General features: G+C 39.0%; 1 protein-coding gene across 1 annotated transcript in view; it reads left to right on the top strand.

Annotated features, from left to right (window-relative positions):
- Rapgef2 (Rap guanine nucleotide exchange factor (GEF) 2) overlaps positions 1-18,754 on the top strand; it is a gene marked incomplete at its 5' end in the record, with an annotated part of 168,074 nt that overhangs the window by 28,248 nt on the left and 121,072 nt on the right. The window contains 3 exon segments of the mRNA XM_013522900.1: positions 10,912-10,987; positions 12,994-13,161; positions 15,293-15,310. Of these exon segments, the coding sequence (XP_013378354.1) occupies positions 10,912-10,987; positions 12,994-13,161; positions 15,293-15,310 (262 nt within the window).

Consider the following 18,754-nt stretch of genomic DNA (forward strand, 5'->3'; position numbering starts at 1 on the left):
TGTTCTGATTTAAATTTATGCTTGTCTGCCCAGTACCCACTCAGGCTGGGTATATAGATCAGCATCTTTCTGGTTTTTCTCCAGTACCGGGAACCGAACTCACGACCTTGCGCTTGCCAGGCAGGCGCTTTTGCCGCTGAGCTAAATCCCCAGCCCCTAGATCAGCATCTTTCTGATAAGAGCAACTAGTTCTTAGCACAGCTTGGGAAATTTTAATAATAAAATTGTCTTGCGCGCATATCTGAGCATTTGACCTTGAAGCCTCCTCAGAGAACAGACATTGCAGATTTCTCTTCTTGCCCTTGACTTGGGAGAGAGTAGATAGTGAATTAGTGGAATCGATGGAGTGCCTGTCAGGCAGCCGCTGAGGTCATGAGGCTGGAATGCAGACAGAGCACCCGTTCAGCACGCGTGACACACAGCAGCCGGGAGGGAGGTGGGTGGGTCGTGGGGCAGGAAGTGAGCCCTGGGGAGGGATGGGGGCTCTGCGGTGCAGCCGCGTGGACTCCGCGAGGGAACAAGCGAGGAGCGGAACGGAGCGCGGGCGATGGGGGCGCTGGGCGCCGCCTCTGAGAGAGAAGGCAGCTCCGGAGGAGGAGGAGGAGGAGGAGGACGTAGAGGTGGAGGTGGAGAGCGGCGGCGCTGCAGGACGGGACGGGACGGGACGGGACGGGACGGGACCCGGGCCGCGGGGGCGCTGGAGGCCGCGCAGGTTAAATCCGCAGCCGCGCTCCGGTGCAGCCCAAGACGCTTAGTGCGCGAGCTACCGAAACGCGCGGGGGCGGGGCGTGCAGCTGCCAGGCCTGGGCCCGCAATGTTTTCTACGCTCTGTTTTTAAAAGTACAGGTTACTTTAATGCTGAGATGCACTGTGCAGAGGGGCAGCTGTGTGCGTAGTGGTGATTGTTAGAAATTTCTAGTGAGTCTTGAGAGAAATTTAGAGATGCTTAAGTTTGTAATTTTCCAGTTATTGTACTTCTGAAATACTACGTCTTAAGGTGTTTTCTTTGGGTACGTGGTGCACACATACATGTAATCGGAGTGTATATTTGCTGTGTGTGTGGTGTTAAGTAGCTGTTAATTTTTGTTTTCTAAAAAAACTGGTTGAGTTTTAAATATTAAAAACTAATTTTAATGGCAGACTTTACAGCCCAGTTTCCTTTTATACTTTATTAAAATGTGTTCATATATATTCTGATGATTGAAGAATGAAATCGATGGCATCATTAGCAACTTACTGTTTTTTTTTTATTTTTCCTAATTTAATTGCTACTGTCCTAAATAAAGACAGTGGTGTGTGAACAGTTTTCTTCTTAGTCCTAAGCAAATTGGTTTTGGTTTGGTCACTTAGATGTTTAAGAAGGAAAATGTAATTTAGTGACTGCCATTTATCAGAAATAAAGGTATCAAAACCGGCATCTCAGAGTATGACCCTTTCAGTGGTTTTGTAAATTAAGGCTGCCTGCTGGAATAATCTTATTTGGCACTACACTCTCGCTAGGCCTAGCTGATGTGAGAAGGTTTACATTCAAGGTTGAGAAGTTGTATTCCACAGAGCAGTTCTGACACCCGAGAACATGGAGGCCCATGCCGGGGGTGAGGTTAGGGACCTCACAGAGGAGGCATCTGTGTGGAGTGTCCGTGACACTGGACGAAGTTGCCCTGCTGCGTGTGGCGGCATGCTCGTGGGGACGGGGTGGGTTGGCTTTGCCACGTCTGCAGTGCCCGTGCAGCGGGCCTGTGCGTGTTTGCGGAGACTGAGGCTGTGTTCAGGGACACTGCACTTGGAGTGAATCTTGAACTTGAAGGAAGGTTTCGCAAGTTCTTAAAGTTTTTCTTTATTTTACATTAAAAGATTCTTTAGTCATTTTTGGTCTGCATATTTTTGGTACTACTAAGTTATACTATTTGTACCTGTAGAAATACCTAATTTAGTTTACTTCAGTTGTAAGTATTGTAATTGATCTCCATTTTAGGAATTATTTTGCAATTCTAAACTCTTATTAAATTTTTTTGCATAAAACTAGCAAAACTTGTAACAGGAATGAGAACACGGATGTGTTTTCATTGAGACCCTTAATCAGAGAGCAGGGAGAGTGCAAGAACCTGGGACAGTGTGCTTGCTGTGCTGCATGTGGTCTTTCCATTATTCATTTGTCTACTTTTTTTTGAGAAGCAGAGAGCCAATAGATTGATAGGTGGGAACCTGAAGACTATAAAAACCCATACACCATCATTTTTTCTCCCACCACACCTCTTCCAACTTTATGACCTCTTGTTAAAGGCCTAGTAAGTGCGTAAGTATTCTGGCTAAGTCTCATCAATAACTGTTACCCGCCTCTTTCTTGCTTTTGAAAGGTGGTAATTCATATATATTAATACTTGTGTCTTATGTACACACACAAGAGTGCAACTGCTAGAACACTGGAGCACATTTAAAAAAATGTAACTCTTGTAATCCGAAGAGTGCAATCCCCGGTACCCCCTCCCCCCAAAAAGCTGTATCTTTAAAAATTAAGGAGCCTAGATGTTTAGAATGGCTTGCTTAGTTCCATGAGTGCCGTTTCAAAGAAACAGATGGCTGACTCATTGCAGTTCTGGCTGTAGCTGCCTGGCGGCGCGGTCTGTGGAGACCTGACCTTCCGTTCAGACTGTCCAGGCTCACCCTAAAGCTCTGGATGTCCTCCTGTGATTTTGCTGAGTTCGAGTTACTTTCTGAATTGCAAATGCTGATTTGTCTTTTCTGCTCAGCCCGCGCTGAGCCACCATTGCGAGCCCAGCTCTCCGTGGAGCTCCTCTCTCAGCTTGCCGTGAGACCGCCGCTGTGCGCGTCTTCCTCTGGGTGCCGACATGGCAGGCGGACTGTGCTCTGTGATTTGTTTTGTAAGCTGCAGTGTTTACAGAATTTATGCTGGTGCTGTTGATTCCACATTATTTTATGATATGTCCAGTGAAAATGTGGAAAGAGCACATAACGTATATGCACGAAAGTGTCTGTGTGTATGAGAGAGGTTAAATGTCTGGTAGTGGATAAAGAAGAATGAGGCTAATAATGCCAAGTGAAAGAAAAATGTAGGCAGAATTGACTCTTAAGAACACTCGTTTAAATTACACGTCGTATTAGCTGGGAATGGTAGTGCACATTGTGATTCCACACTCAGGAGGCGGAAGCACAAGGATCTTGAGTTCCAGGCGGCCTGAGCTGCATAGTGGATACCCCTGTCAGAACAGTAACCATAGTAACAGCAACATCTCTGTTGTATTTGTTTGCTTTCTCACCATCTCTTCTTGCGTCTTTCACCAAAAGCCTCTGCTGCTTCATTGCTAAAGGACAGCAGCAAAGAGATGCTTTCAGGGTTAATCAGCGGTAAGGTTCAGTCAGGCTACACCTCGCAGTTAACTCTTCTGTGTCCTTAAAGTTTGTTGTTTAAAATAGAGTTGCTGTTTTTTGTTACTCAAGACTTAAACTTTTGCCAAGAAACCCAAAGCCAGTAAAGCAGTTATTTTCTGATAGTTTCTCTGGTAAGGCTTGGTGTTACTGTGTTTGTAGACAGTGTCACTTTCACATCTGTTAGGCCGTGTGCTCCCGTGTAATACATGATTTGGTAGCGTTAGTTGCAGTCACTGTTGGGCATCCAAGGCACTGCCTTTCCAGAACTTTCCTAAACTCCAGACAGACAATTTTTTTTCCGGTACCGGGAATCGAACTTGCGACCTTGTGCTTGCCAGGGAGGGGTTGTGCCGCTGAGCTAAATCCCCAACCCCTAGACAGACATTTGACCTTGAGGCTTCCTCTGTACCCCAAGAGCTGGGCAGCATCTGCTTTCTTTTCCATGAATTGCCCTTTGTAGGTACTGTCTATAAGTGGGATCCTAGCATGTTCACACATCTGTGACTGGCTAGGTGCCTTTAGCACAGCGTCTTCAAGGTTCGCCCCTGTGGGTGTGTGGGTCAGTTCTTCAGTCTTTGAGGGCTGAGTGATAGTCCACTGTAAGTGTGTGTCACACCGCACGCATCTGTTGATCTGTTATGGACTCTTGGTTGTTTGCCCATGCTGTGGTTACGGGAATGTTGTTGGAGTGAACATTTGCTTACAGATGTTTTGTTTGAGTCCCTGTTTCAGTTCTTTTGCATATTTACCCAGGGGAGGAATTGCTGGTCTTGTCATCTGGTAATTCTGTGTGTCACTTGGTAAGGAAGCACGACACTGTGTCCCACAGTGGATGCATATTGAGCGTGCTCCCAACCACGTGCAGTTCAAAGTGCTCCACATCCTCTTCTCCCACCCCTCCTTCCTCCCTCTCTGAAACACGACAGTCATCCTAGTATTTCATTCATACTTGGTTTCAGGTGTGAGATGGGCTGCTACTGTGGTTTTGATTTGCTTTATCCTAAGGACTAAGGATATTGAGCAATTTTTCATGTGCTTCTTGGCCGTTTATATATCTTCTTTGGCGAGATGCCACTTAAGCTTTTTTTTTTTTTTTCCCTTTTACCGTTTTTGGCAGTGCCGGAGCTGGAACCCAGGGGTTTGCTGCTTTGAAGTTGAGTTGTCTTTTTGTTGTTTAGTTTAGGAATTCCTTATAGAGTCTAGCTATTAAGTCTTTTTTTTTTTTTTTTTGGTTTTTTTCCGGTTCCAGGAATTGAACTCATGACCTTGCGCTTGCTAGGCAGGCGCTGTGCCACTGAGCTAAATCCCCAGCCCCTAGCTATTAAGTCTTTACTAAGTGATTTTCAAATATTTTCTCCTGTTCTGTGGGCTGTCAGTTTCTTGATAATGTCCTCTCATGAAGTTTTAGTTCTGGTGCAGTGTAATTCATCTATTTTTGCTTCTGCTGTTCCTGCTTTTGCTATATACCTCAGAACCCATTGCCAAATCCAAGGTCATGATTTGTTTTTTTCTTCTATAAGTTCTATGCTTTTGCTCTGTGTTTAGTTAATGATCCATCTTGAGTTCATTGTATCTGTGACATGAAGGAGGGTTCAACTTCATTGTTTTCCTTGAGGAACTTGAGACATCGCAGCACCACTTGTTGTGGAGACGGTTCCCGCTGCAGTGAGTACACTGGTGCCCTTGTCAGAAGGTAGTTGACGTGGATATACGGGTTTATTCCCAGACCCTCAATTCCATTCTTCTGGCCTAAATATCTACCTTTCTGCCACAGCACATTGCTTTGAGTGCTATAGCTTTGTAGTAATTATTAAAGTAGAGAAGTGTGTCCTTTGATTTTAAATTGTTTTGGCTAATTAGGACCCCTTGAAATTCCATATGAATATGAGGATCTGTGTTTTCCACTTCTGCAAAGAAACCTATTGAAATTTTGGTAGAGATTGTGTTAATTCTGTATATCACTTTATGTAGAATATTATAAGACAGTAACAAAAAAGAATGCGTTTGGTAGGACTAACTGTCCATTTCTGACAGTATTACCAAGGAATAGAACACAGTCACAGGCTTTGCAATAAACTCTATTTCTAGTTTTTCTTGAACCCACAAGGGTTGCAGGCATATTTCTAAGCTACTCCAGATATTTTTTTATTGCCTACTTTAAAAACTACTTTGATTCATTATTTTAGAAACTTAAAAGATGTCATTATTCAAATGCTGTTAATAATGTCCAACGATATTTTATTTTATTTTTTTATTTTTTTTTTGTCTTTTTGAGACAGGGTCTCATTATGCAGTTCAGGCTGGCCTTGAGCTCACTTTGTAGCCCAGACTGGTCTCAAACTTGCAACAATCTTCCCGCCTCAACCTCCAGAGTGCTGAGATTACAGGCGTGTGCACCATGCCTAGCTTGATATGTTATTTTAATTTGATGAAGTATTTCTGTTCTCCCAGAAAGTTCCTTGGTTCCCTTAATCTGGGGAGGGAAACATTTTGGTTCTGTGTATCACCCTTCACAGACTCTTCTAGGGAGATGGCATGCGCATACTTACTTAGTTTTCTACATGAGTGTCTCCACTATTTGGGTTTGATTCCCTCCTAGTACATATCTGTAATGTTAAGGGTTATACTTATCATTTTTGTATTATATAAGCAGCTTACTGTGCTAATGTCTTCAAAGATTCTATGCTTATTTTCCAGAAATGGATTTTTCAATTTATTTGTATAGAATTTGCTCAAAAGTATTTTTTTAAAGTGTTTTTAAGACTTAGTAATTACATTTAGTTACTTTTATATATGGGTTGTTTCAAGGAATCAGCAGAAGTGTTCTGTGGACTTGAATTTCTGGCTGGCACTTTCCCTTGTGTTACCTGCCCTGCCTTACTGGTAGCTCCAGGTGTCAGCTGAGTAAATGCAGTGGCAGCTCTGTGGCGCTGTCTTTGCCTAGGCCTGGTTGTGTGCGTTCATGACCTACACATTGGCTCCTTTAAGCCCAGTCCTGCTCTTTGGGTTCCCGTCTTTGAAAACACAGCTTTTGCCTTGCTAGTGTTTGCGTCCTCATTCAGTGTACCCGAGAAGTCAGTCCAGTGGAGAGCCTGCACCATCTTTGCCGTGGTCCAGAGGCCTTGAGCCATTTATGGCTCTCAGGAGCACCTCAACTTCTACCACAGCTTGCCTTTCAGAAGACTCCCATGGGAATTTTTAAAAAACAGCACATCTTATGGGTGTAGACTTTTCATTCCTTAAATAATAGTGTAAGTGCAACTCAAAGCACAACTTCCTAGCTGTAAAATTCTTTTGAACTAAAGTAAAGGTAATTGGTAAGAGGGTTTACATCCTAAGTTCCAAAGTAGGGAATCGGAAATAGGCATAAAATAAACAACTACGTGTGTGTAGTTGCTTTATGAGAAATTGTCATCTTTTCTTGCCAAGATTTGTAAACAACTTTTTAGAATTTTTATTTTTCTTCAAGTGTTACATAAGATCATGTGTACATTCACAAACATTTATGGGTTTTTTACATTACATTTAAAAAGATAAGTTTTTAATCATTATATTTATAAAATTGTCTAGATCTATGTATGATTTAATGGAACAAAACTTCTGACACTCTCACGATCATACATTTTTACATTTATTTATTAATTACCTTGGGCTGGGGCTGGAACCTAGTACCTCGCACTTGCTGACTGCATGCTCTGTGCTGGAATGTGTGCTCCACCCCAGGCTTTGTTTTTAGGTTTTAATGTTATTTAGTAATAAACCCTAAATACACAGTGTATAGTTTTAAGCAGTCCTATAACAAAATTGAGTGGGTGATGTAGCATGATACCTATACAGATAACCTTCTTAACGACCTGCCTGCGTAGGGAATGCTCGGACCCAGCACCCAGGTGTGCTGACTTAGGACCCACTGCTCAGACCTGTGCCTCGTCTTTTTGTACATACAGTTCATAGAGCCTCAGTGTCTTTTTTTTTTTTTTTTAACATTTTGTTTATACATTACTTAAATTTTTGATGGTTGTACTGGGCAGCAAATTATTATAGCTTTATGTTCTGTTATAAATTGCGTTTTAGTAACACATGGAGGTTATTTTAATTTTTAATACATTTATTTTTTTAAGTGCATGTTTGCAATACTTAATGTCTGTATTCCTTGTGTGGAGTCAGTACATAGTGCCTGCCTGTAAGTGTATTCTGTTCCTTGATGTCTTTGTCAGAAAGGGACATGTGTCTTGCCAAATGCAGCGTTCTGTTTTATTACTAGGTCTTATAATAATAAGTGATACACAGAATCAACATCCCAGGTCCTTTCTTCATCCTCTTTCCCCGTCTCCACTCCACACCCTCATCTCTTGATCCTTTTCCCAGTAAAGAACTTTCTCTCTGTTTCCTATTATCTCTCTTTAATTTTTCTCTTTACATTTATATTTTGGGTTTCTCATTTAAGAGAAACCATGGGACATTTAACTTGTGTGTCTGACTTATTTCACTTAACATTATGGTCTCAAGGTGCATCCACTTTCCTACAGATGACTTGTTTATCTTTCTTTGTGGCAGAGTAGCACTCCTTTGTGTATAAATACCATATTTTCTTTATCCAGTCATCTGTTGGTGGACATAAAGGCTGCTTCCAAGATTTAGCTGTTACGAATTTTGCTGCTATACACATGGGTTTGTAGTGTATCATTAAATAATACTCCTCATTGTAAAAAATTAAATTGTAACTAGCAGACTCAGAAACTAGAATATATCAAAGAGGTAAGGAATTTTAGTTATATTTAATTGTAATAAAAAAGATACTTAAAAGTTCAGGTAATTTTAATTTCACAAGGAGTAGTGTGACCTGCAAGATATATTATTTATTTTCTATTTTAAAGAGAATAAAAAAACAATAAAAAGATGATAGGAAATTAACAATGGTTATTATAATTGGATATTATCTTCAGAGTAGTTGCTCTATTACCAGATATAGGCATGCAAAATTGATCAAACAGTATAAGTACTAATTGTTCCTTGCAGTGAACTAATAGAAATTAGTAGTACAATTATCTATCTTATTGTGTGTGTGTGCATATAATGTATATATATGTATTTTTTCCCCTTCTTTTCTCTTTCCCCCATCCCAGTTCTTTCCTTTTGAGCAATTTCTTTCCCTTTCACAGTGTCTACTATGGGAGACAATATGATGTTTACACGTGTGAGTCTGATTTATTTCACTTACGAGTGTGGTCTCTAGTTGCATCCATTTACCTATAAAAGCCTCAAGTTTACCTTTTTTTACAGCTGAGTAATACTCTAATGTACAAAAGTACCACATCTTTTTTATCCATTCCTTGGTTGATGGGCATCTGGGTTGTTCCCAAGATTTAGCTATGACAAATTGCGCTGCTGTAAACATGGGTGCACATATATTGCTGTGGTATGATGGTTTCAGTTCTTCTGGAAAAATGCCCAGAAGGGAAATAGCTGGGTGAAGTGGGACTTCTAATCCTAGTCTTGTGAGGAATCTCCACACTGATTTCCACAGTGACTTCACCAGTCTGTACTCCTATCAACAATGGAAAAGGGTTCCTTTTTCCCCACAGCCCCTCTAGCGTTTGTTGTTGGTTGACTTTTTGATGCCAGCCATTTTTTCTGGGGTGAGATGGAATCCCAGTGTTGTTTTAATTTGCATTTCTTGAATGACCAATGCTGTTGAACATTTTTTCATATATTTATTTGCCATTTGTATTTCTTCATCTGAGAAGTGTATATTCATCACAGATGCCCATTTTTGGATTGGGTTTTCGTATTTTAGGGGTCTGATTTTTAAAAATTCTTTATAGGGTCTAGATAGAAGTCCTTTGTCTGAGGGACAGTTGGCTAAAATTTTTTCCCAGTTCATGGTGGGTTTCCTTTTCACTGTGTTGGTGATTGCTTTTGGTGTGCAAAAGTTTTTTAATACGATGAGATCTACTGGAAGAGAAAATTGAGAAATACTTGAAAGAATCTGCAAGATATTGATAGTACTTTTATTGGCAGAATTTTTCAATTTTAGAAATGTATTCTAGTATTTGTTTGTGTGACTATATATGTGTGAATGAATACATGCTTTTTTTATAGTGGGCTTCTATATTTCTGTAAGATGAGACATGTGTACTTGGTACTTGGGATTGAATCCTGAGCCTTCACACTGAGGTACATCTCCTGTCCTTTTTATTTTTTGAGACAGGATCCCACTATGTACCCAAGGTAGGCTGGAACTTGTGATCCTACTGCCTCAGCCTTCCAGAGTGCTGGTATTTCAGGGGTGTGCTACCATACCAGCTGAAAACATGAATATTTTAAAAGGGTTTTTTGAAATACGTTGCTCATGTTTCTGGTTTTGATTTTCATAGAAATACATTTTGAGCTGGAAAAGACATAGTTGATGATAAAATGTAACTGGTAAACTTACAAATGAATGAACTTTAGCATATAAAGAAGCGAGGGTTCTTTAGCAAAGAACGAAAGTGATGTAATGAGAACGTTGCTTTTCCTGTTGTATCCTTGTTCCGTGACCTTTTGGTCATAATTTCATTCCTGATATGTGAAACACTGTGTACCACGATGTCAGCAGGGTTATAGACGGAACAAGAATTCCCGGAGAAATTGCTCAGGAAAACGGTTTTTTGGAAGAATATTTTTTCTTAAAGACAAGTCTATTAAAAATGTTTACTAACATGCATACAAAAAATATGTTGAAATAGAAATTAGCAACACAGTTATTTTTCTCCAAGTTTTTTTTTTAAACTAAACCTGGTATTCTTCCTTCCTGGGGGGCCATAGGAGAATTTGTGGTGTCCTGAATGAGCGAGGGGTGTGCGGGTCAGCAGGGAGCAGGTCAGTGGGACTTACCTGGGTGCGCCAGGGTCGCCCTGAGCTAGCGACTAGGGAGGAGGGCACAGCCCGTGGAGCAGCCGCGTCTGAGCTCCTCGCTCGAGCTGCCGGGAGGAACTAAGGACGGTTCACCATGTAAGTCGCTCAGGTCACTTCATAGCTTAAGAAAAACAGTCTTCATATACCTTTCCCAAAAAAGTTTAGAAAAAGTTGATTTGAAACTTACGAAATACATACACTTTTTAGGCGAAAGAAATACTTAACCTGAGCAAAAGTGAGTTGTAGACGAGAATTATTTGTTTTATACTTTGGACTTTTTAGTTTGCCCTTGGGGCATTTCCCATGGATGTTGGAGTGTTCTAAAACTTAACTCAGAATGATTGAAAACAAATCAACATAAAACACATTCATGCTTGTTCTCCTTTACTACATTATTAATTTGAAAACACTAGATTGGAATTTTCCAGAGAAGTACATGACTGAGGCAAAAACCTGAATATTTCCTTGTCATTTTATGTTAGGAATGACTGAAGATCACTCTTTTTTTGCCAGTGTATATGTTTTGTAATTTAAAAATATTTATTTATCTAGAGGATTGATTTAAATTCATATTTCTTAAATCTCTGACGTTATCTTTAACTGATATTTTTTCCCCTTTTCTAGTTTTGGCAAGCGTTCTGCAGGAAGCTTTAGGCGGGGCTGTGAGTGCATTGTTCTAGAGCCTTCTGAAATGATTGTGGTAAGATATTCTGTAGTGATTCTCCCTTTCCTAAAACCTTGTGTGACATAATGGTGCTTTCACAGACTATTTATAGTGGGCTTCTATATTTCTGTAAGATGAGACATGTGTACATCAGACCTGTTTCCTAACCTTGCGTTATGAACTTGAGTTTATAGTGTAGTCATGTGTAGGATTCAGTTGAGTGTAAACGAGAGGGTTGAGGAGGATGAGGACCTCAGTGCGTGGTTCTCGAGCTTTGAAATCAACTCATGATAATGCCAGTTAATTTTGAAATTTAGGTGGATCTGTGAATTGTAGGCTTTCAGTTTTCTTAGTATTTATTGGGAAGCATGAGTTAGTTTAAATGAATTACAATGGTATATACTCAAGCAATAATATAAGGATATCAGTTGAATTTCTTCATGCAATTGAAAGAAAACTCTACGGAGTACTGAGTTAATTAACATGCTGTTGTCATCTTTATATTTCAGTTGAGATTTAAAAATACATTAAGACAGATTACATATAATACCAAAGTAGACATTATTTCTTGTAAAACTTAAAAAAATCTGTCATGTGTCTTCTTGCTCTATAGACATGGTTTTAAGATGCGATAATATGTACGCTGCTTTAAAAAAAAAATCAGTGACAAAAATAAGATGTAGGGCTTGCAGTCCATATGTTGATTTGATGCTGGTATTCTTGCTGTTCCTCATCCAGCATCCTCTCTGGGCAGGAAACTGTTTAGTAAAATAAACGGTAGAATAATAGAGATAACAGTAGAATCTTTTCACATTTGAGAAAGTATTTGGCAAACAACTCCGATTATTGTCAGAGAAGATTTGGGGTTTCCCCAGTGATGCTGGAGAGGAATTCTGCAGAAATAAGAACTTCCTCAGCAAAGCTACCGACAAGTTTTTGTAAAATTTCACCAAATTTATTCTTAAATGGAAAAGTAGGATGGTGGTAAGTAAAAATTTACTATTGGGAAAAAATGTGGGCAGATAAATCGGGAGTTTTCAAAAGTTTCCTAAAGCATTCTAAACATTGTCCTCTGCTAACGCTGATTTTTGATTTGTCTGAAGGATTTTTGGTTTTTGAAGTTACTGTAGTACTTAATATTTGTTGATACCCCACAAACTGCTGAGTTTCCCGTGTGAGCACAACCTTCGAGGCTAACCTGCCTCTACATGAGTAGTCTCATTTCAGCATCAATTTAGGATCTGAATAATTTGATGCAACTTTTGTTTGTTAATAATCCTGTCATCAGTGGGGTGTGGTTGTGCATGCCTGTAATCCCAGCACTGGGGAGGCTGAGGCAGGAGGATCGTTGCAAGTTGGAGGCCAGCCCAGGCTACAAAGTGAGCTCAAGACTAGCCTGAACTACATAGTGAGACCTTGTTTCAAAAAGCCAAAAAAAAACAAAAACAAAAACAAAAACAAAAGCCCCCCCAAAAAACCAGTCATCAGAGTTTCTAAGATGTTTAAAATGAGGAATTTTTTTTAAGCAGTGCTGCAACAAAAAGAAAACTAAAACCATATGTAATGAAAGTAGGAAGAGAAACCCTTATTTTCCTAGAGCCATTCTGTTAGCAGTTCTAATTGAGTCATTTGGGTTTTTTTTTTTAAACACATTCACTCAGACACATCAGATGTGTGTGTGTATGCACTTGTGTGGAGTAGCTGCTTTCATAATGTGTAGTAATGTGTCCCGTGAGATCTTTTACTAATAAATCAGTGCAGAGACTACTAAAAATATCCTTCCCCTTTGAAACTACAGGAAATTCAAGAGTTCCCCATATTGTCCTGAGTAGAACCAAAAATGCCTTTTCATAAAAACTAAGTTACTCAAAACCAACTTGTTTCAGAAAAGTTCAGAGACCCTTGATGTGTGTCTAGTCAGCTTGTCTGCAGGTGTTTTTGCAAAGCGGATGTGTGGACTCTGTGTAAGTTTCTGTCCAAGTCTGATACTTCTGTGGGATTTTATGCTTGAAGAATGAAGGGTCTGGGAAATTGTGTTTCAGGTGGACTATATGGATGAAAATGAAGAATATTTTCAGCGTCAAGCCTCTCATAGACAGTCTCGAAGAAGATTTAGAAAAATCAACCAGAAAGGTGAAAGACAAACAATTATTGATACTGTGGATCCTTATCCTATGGGCAAACCACCCTTGCCTAGAGGCTATCATACGGTAAGTTATACAGATGTAACATTTTTATTCATTTTATGTTTTAAAAGTTTGGTGAAAAGACATTTAACATTTTCATTTTTGATGACTAACTCTCTGATATACAAAAATGTAGATTTTGCTGGAAACACGTAATATGAATAGTTTTTAGAAAGCATTGAAATAAGATTTCAAAGGCAATTTAGCTCTTTTATTTCCTAAAATAAAAGACAAAAAGTTTAAAGCGATTTTGCCCCCCTGTTATGGGGAATAAACCCAGCACCTTCACACTGAGCTACACTGTCCGCTCTTCTAAAATTTTATTTTTTACATTTCTGAGACAGTCTCACTGAGTTGCCACGTTGCGTGGGCTAGTCTTGAACTTGCTGTCCTGCCACAGATTCCTAGAGTGCTAGGGTTGCTGGTGTGTGCCACCGTGGCCCACTCTGCAGGGGAGAGTCCAAGACTTGAGTGTGAAGATGCTCTGAAATATTTCTAACTGATTCAGAGCTCCTCTTATATGCTGTAATCCGCCTGATTGCCGCTTACTTAATGAAGATTTAATAAATTTCTTTTTATGTTTGAAGAAACCAAGTCATCGATAATGAAGTGTTTTGTACATGACCTCCATAAAGTCAGTTAAGAACCTTATTTTCCTCATTCCCTTGTTTTAAACAGAGGCATAATAGTGTGCAAGATAAACTGTCTTATACATTACATCAGTGGTCACTGTATGTAAAATTAATTGTAAAATAAACACGATACAATAAAAGTAGGTAATTGATACCTACTTTACACTTTCCAGTTTTTTCCTTTTCTTTCTGCAAATAAATATAAATGCAAAATGCACTGAAAATATTAGACTTAAAAATGAGTTAGTTTTTAGTTAACTTTAAGTAACCTATTTTAATCCCCATCCTTCATACATTCTTTGTCCTGGAGAGCGCCTCGTGTGTAGGTGTTAGCTGTGTTCTGGCCACAGCAAGCCCGCCTGCCTCTTTTGCTCCCCATGCAGTGTTTTACTTAAACATGACTTTCACATTGAGTCATTTCATTGAGCTCGTTGGAAAGGGCTGCTCTTTGCTCGTCACAAAGACAGCTTTGTTGGTCTCTTGAACTTGGTATTTAAAGAAAGAAAAACTCATAAAAGGTTTTTTATTACCATTGTCCATTAAAGAAGGTATATTTTTAGTGTTAATTTAGCATCATGGAAGAAGGAGGAAATGTTCATTGAAAGAGTTGTTCATATTAATAGTGCAAATAGCCTATAATATTTTGGCCTACTATTAATATTCTTCTGCTCTGGAATTATTTTTCCTAATCAGTTTCCAGACTAAGATGGAGGGAGTGTGTATTAGTGTGGAAGTTGGTTGGTTCAGTTTCATACTCATACTTGTCACACTGAAGTGGGGAGGGTTGTTTTCTAGCTTTGCCCTACCCCCCCACCCCTCCCACTATGGACAACTCGATTTACTTTTCCTGTGTGCTTCCCCTTTCTTGCTCTATTTTAAAAGATGAATAGTATTTTGCATTACTACAAGATTTTTTCTTAAGGGGTTTTGACAGTGTATTGCCTGATCAGCAGGACTTTTAGGGATAATTTAATGCTAGGATGAAAACTAACTTGATTACTCATGGGTCATATACTGGTGTACTGGTATGTGATACGTTGGTATTAACCCTTAACCTAATGAGTTAAGATTGGTGGCCACATTGTTGTAATTCAAAGTATTGAATCCTTTTTGTGGAGGTGCAAATTTTGTATACATATTAGCATTTTACCTAAATACATAATTTTATTTTGTATTTTTGATACCATATAATAAAATAATTAAAGTTATTCACTGTTAGCATTGTCATTTTTTAAAATTCTAAGCAGAAATGTTTCTCTTCAAGAAATTGGGTAATAGGGTGAGGCTGAGGATAGAAACTTCATTCAGAGGGCATGAACATGCTTAGCAGGTGATGTAAAGTGATTCCAGGCGCATGGCTAGAGAAGTACAGAGAACACTGCACAGTGGCCAGTTGTGTGTGGTCATTCTTAACCCGATTTGAACGTGACCTTCATGCGGCAGATGGAATGTAATATAGCATGTCTGGTAACATTCATCTTTTCCTTCCTCTTTTTATGGCACTCATTTCATGTGGCTCAAAGGAATGCACTAAATCTCAGGTATTGTAATTTGTGTGTGGTCTCCTGACACTAACGAAGCTTATTTGTGTATTTGCATTGTAACTAATGAGTGTGTGATGTATGATGTGTTCTGCTTGGTCTTGTTCTTTTGTCTTCGCCTTCATTTGGTAAGATCTCCTCAGACACTGAAGATGGAGTGGTTCGGCGTAGTTAGCGTGGGTTGCTGTGGAGCTTCCCACACAGCACATCTTCGCTCCCTTCCCCCCACTTGTCCCTGTTCCTTTCTGCACCTTCCAGCTCAGTCCCCTCCCCATTTGCAAAAGCTCTAGTTCTATTTTTTTCTTCATTTCTTCTTTTTAAATCCCATTTTCCTTCTTCCCATCCCCCTTTCTCTTGTTTCCCTTTCCGTTTGAAAAAGATCTCCTTACCTCTTATTATCTTTTATTTTGCTCTTTATTTTATGGTTCTCACATGAGAGAATTTGTGTGATATTTAAGCTTGTATGTCTGATTATTTCACTTAAATTATGGTCTCAAGGTGCCCTCATTTACCTATGAAAGCCTCAAGTTTTAGAAGGTTGCTATATCTGCACTGATCTCAAGTTGACCTGGTCACCTTTTTTTAAAAAATTTATTTATTTATTTATTTACTTACTTACTTACTTATTCATTCATTCATTCATTCATTCATTCATTCATACATACATACATACATACCAGGAATTGAACTCAGGACCTTGTGCTTGCCAGGCAGGCGCTGTGCCACTGAGCTGTATTCCCAGCCTCCCCGCTTGTGTGTGTGTGTGTGTGTGTGTGTGCGTGCCTTTTTTGAAGAGAGAATGTAAGTGTAACCTGTGGCTGAGAGTGAATGGACCCCTGTTCTTCACTAACTTGCACAGCAAGTAAACGAACAAAAGACAGGGCAGACCGTAACATTTCACTACCTTCTGTAGGGAAGCTTTTGGGAAATGGAGTAGAAATTTACATTTAAAATAGTATAGGTAAAACTTGGTAAAGTTCAAGAATCCCAGTGTGAGAGCATATTGGGAATTCACTGGTGAATTTTAGTCAGAACAAAAAGGCTTAATATAGAAGAACACGGGAGTTTAAAATCTTACTTTCTCATTTGCACTTTATTTTTAACCACATTGCATGCGTTTACTTCAGTCTACATTTTAATTACGAGGCCTATACTGTCCTTACTCATTTTTTTCATGCTAAAATACTTGATCTGTGCTTTTCAGTGTTAGTCCTTTGGAATTTGATCAAATTTGGTGTTGTCAGGGAATTTGGAGTTAAGGGATGAAAACATTTATCGCTGGAAAGTAGTTGATTATGTAACTACCAACATTTTATGGTACAAGAAAAAGATCATTTTTATTCATAGTGAGGAAATCTGTCATTAATGTATGTTTGGCTGATACGGTAGTCTTCCTTTAAATCATGAGCTGTTGGTGTAATTTCTCAGGTTAAAAGAGGGAACTCCTTTATGTTCTACACAGAGTATGTGCCAGCATTCCATATTGTTTTTCAGAAGCCCTGCTAAAATGGTAAATCCAAAAAAAGTTCATTTAATTCTTAGGTCTGATAATTGTAGATTTTCTAATATAGAATTGTAATGACATTAATATTTTGAGCTTGGATTTGGAAAGAGTATATTTTTAAAATATTTAATATTTTAAAAGATCACTAACCTTTAAAAGATCACTTGATCCTTTTTGGCATGGAAAATTGTCAGTCTACTTTTGATTTAATTCTTTTATCCTTTTCTTCACGTAAATGAAAACAGCTCCTTTCTTGTCCTGGTGTGGAAAGACCAGAAGTTATAGAGAGACTTTACGATGCAAGTGGGGGAAAACTTGTCCTGTGCAAACTTGGAGGCTGCGCGCTCACACTGATCTTTCAGATACTTGGAGTCTTCCTTAGGCTGGCTGGAAAATGAAGATGCTGTCTCGCTTCAAGTCGAATTGACTCCCTGCCCCGCTCTTACCTGCCCCCACCCCCAGGCCCTCGCTTTAGACAAGTCTGAGTTAGGAGGGTTTGAACGCGGGACACGATAAAACAGTCTTAAATCGCACTCAATGTAAAGTTTTTGAAATAATGAAAACCCATCAGCTGTCTGAAACAATTCCAGCCTAACATTTTATTATCATGGGAATATATACTTAAGAGCACTGTTTAAAACTTCACTGTATTGAAGTTTTCAGTAGGCTTAAAATTCTTGGTTGGGGATATAGAAAAATAAGAGAAAATATTGCATAAGATTAATGTACTATAAATTCAGTACAGTGGATTTAATACGCTGTGTGAAGAGTGATGCATTGTAATCATTGTAATACATTGATTGATACATTGTAATCAATGTAATAAGAATGAGGCTTTTGAAAATCAGTCCCTTTTGTTTTAATAAGGATGTTTATATAAGACAAGCCCTTATTCTTACGATGGCTCTATGAGATAGCATCATCCCTGGGAAGTACGTAACTCTACAGTGGAGTTTACAAGTTTTCCCATGTTTTAAAATTTAAAAATTATAAATATTTATGAGGTTTCATACATGTGTACATTGTGTAATGATTAAATCAGGGTAAACAGCTCTGTCCTCAAACATTTTTTTTTTTGAGATTTGTTATTTTCTGCAATCAGGGATTTCTTAGGTTTTTTTTTTTTTTAGTTTCAAAAACTAGTTACTGAAAGATTACAGCATTTCATTTCTGTGATTATATACCTTTATTTGGCATTAAACCTTTAGACTTGAGCTACTGCTGTTAAATTAGCAAGACGCAATGTTTTGACTCATGGCATGGCTTTGCTTTCTGACTTACTATGATTTTGAAGGATCTCTAATTCAGTATTTGCTACTGATGTGTTTGGAGTAATATATTAATGATTTGTAGTCTCTTTGTATATCTAGAACTTAGAATGTTGGAGACATCAGATGTTGTCTTCAGCTCATATCCTACCTGATAAAAATTATTCATATTATATTTAATGATAAATCTGCCTTCATGCATTCAAGATATTCATACATAGTGGAAATACCTTAGTTATTTTAATATTTCCACCTGTTTATTTGTTTTTGTCTTTTTGAGACAGGGTCTCACTAAACAATTCAGGCTGGCCTTGAGCTCACTTTGTAGACCAGGCTGGTCTCAAACTCGCAAGGATCCTCCTGCCTCAGCCTCCCGAGTGCTGGGATTACAGGCCTGCGCCACCATACCTGGCATCCACCCTTTCAAAATAAAAATTAATGAAGCATTTGATTATTTAAATGAACGTAGGACATTTCTCTTCAGTAGTGTTGTCAGGTGTGTGAATTACAGTAGGATGGAATGTTGGGAAATCTCTGTGTCATTTTTCTTGTACCACACAGGGAAAGCTCAGAATGAATTTACGTATTTTCACCGATGTAACGAATGTCTATTAAGCAGTCATCCTTTCCCAGGTCTGCCCCAGATTCTGTGACCTTGCCCCCGTTGACCTT

This window comes from Chinchilla lanigera, unplaced genomic scaffold (genome assembly GCF_000276665.1).
Source record: "Chinchilla lanigera isolate Chin_1 unplaced genomic scaffold, ChiLan1.0 scaffold00070, whole genome shotgun sequence".
Lineage (NCBI taxonomy): Eukaryota > Metazoa > Chordata > Mammalia > Rodentia > Chinchillidae > Chinchilla > Chinchilla lanigera.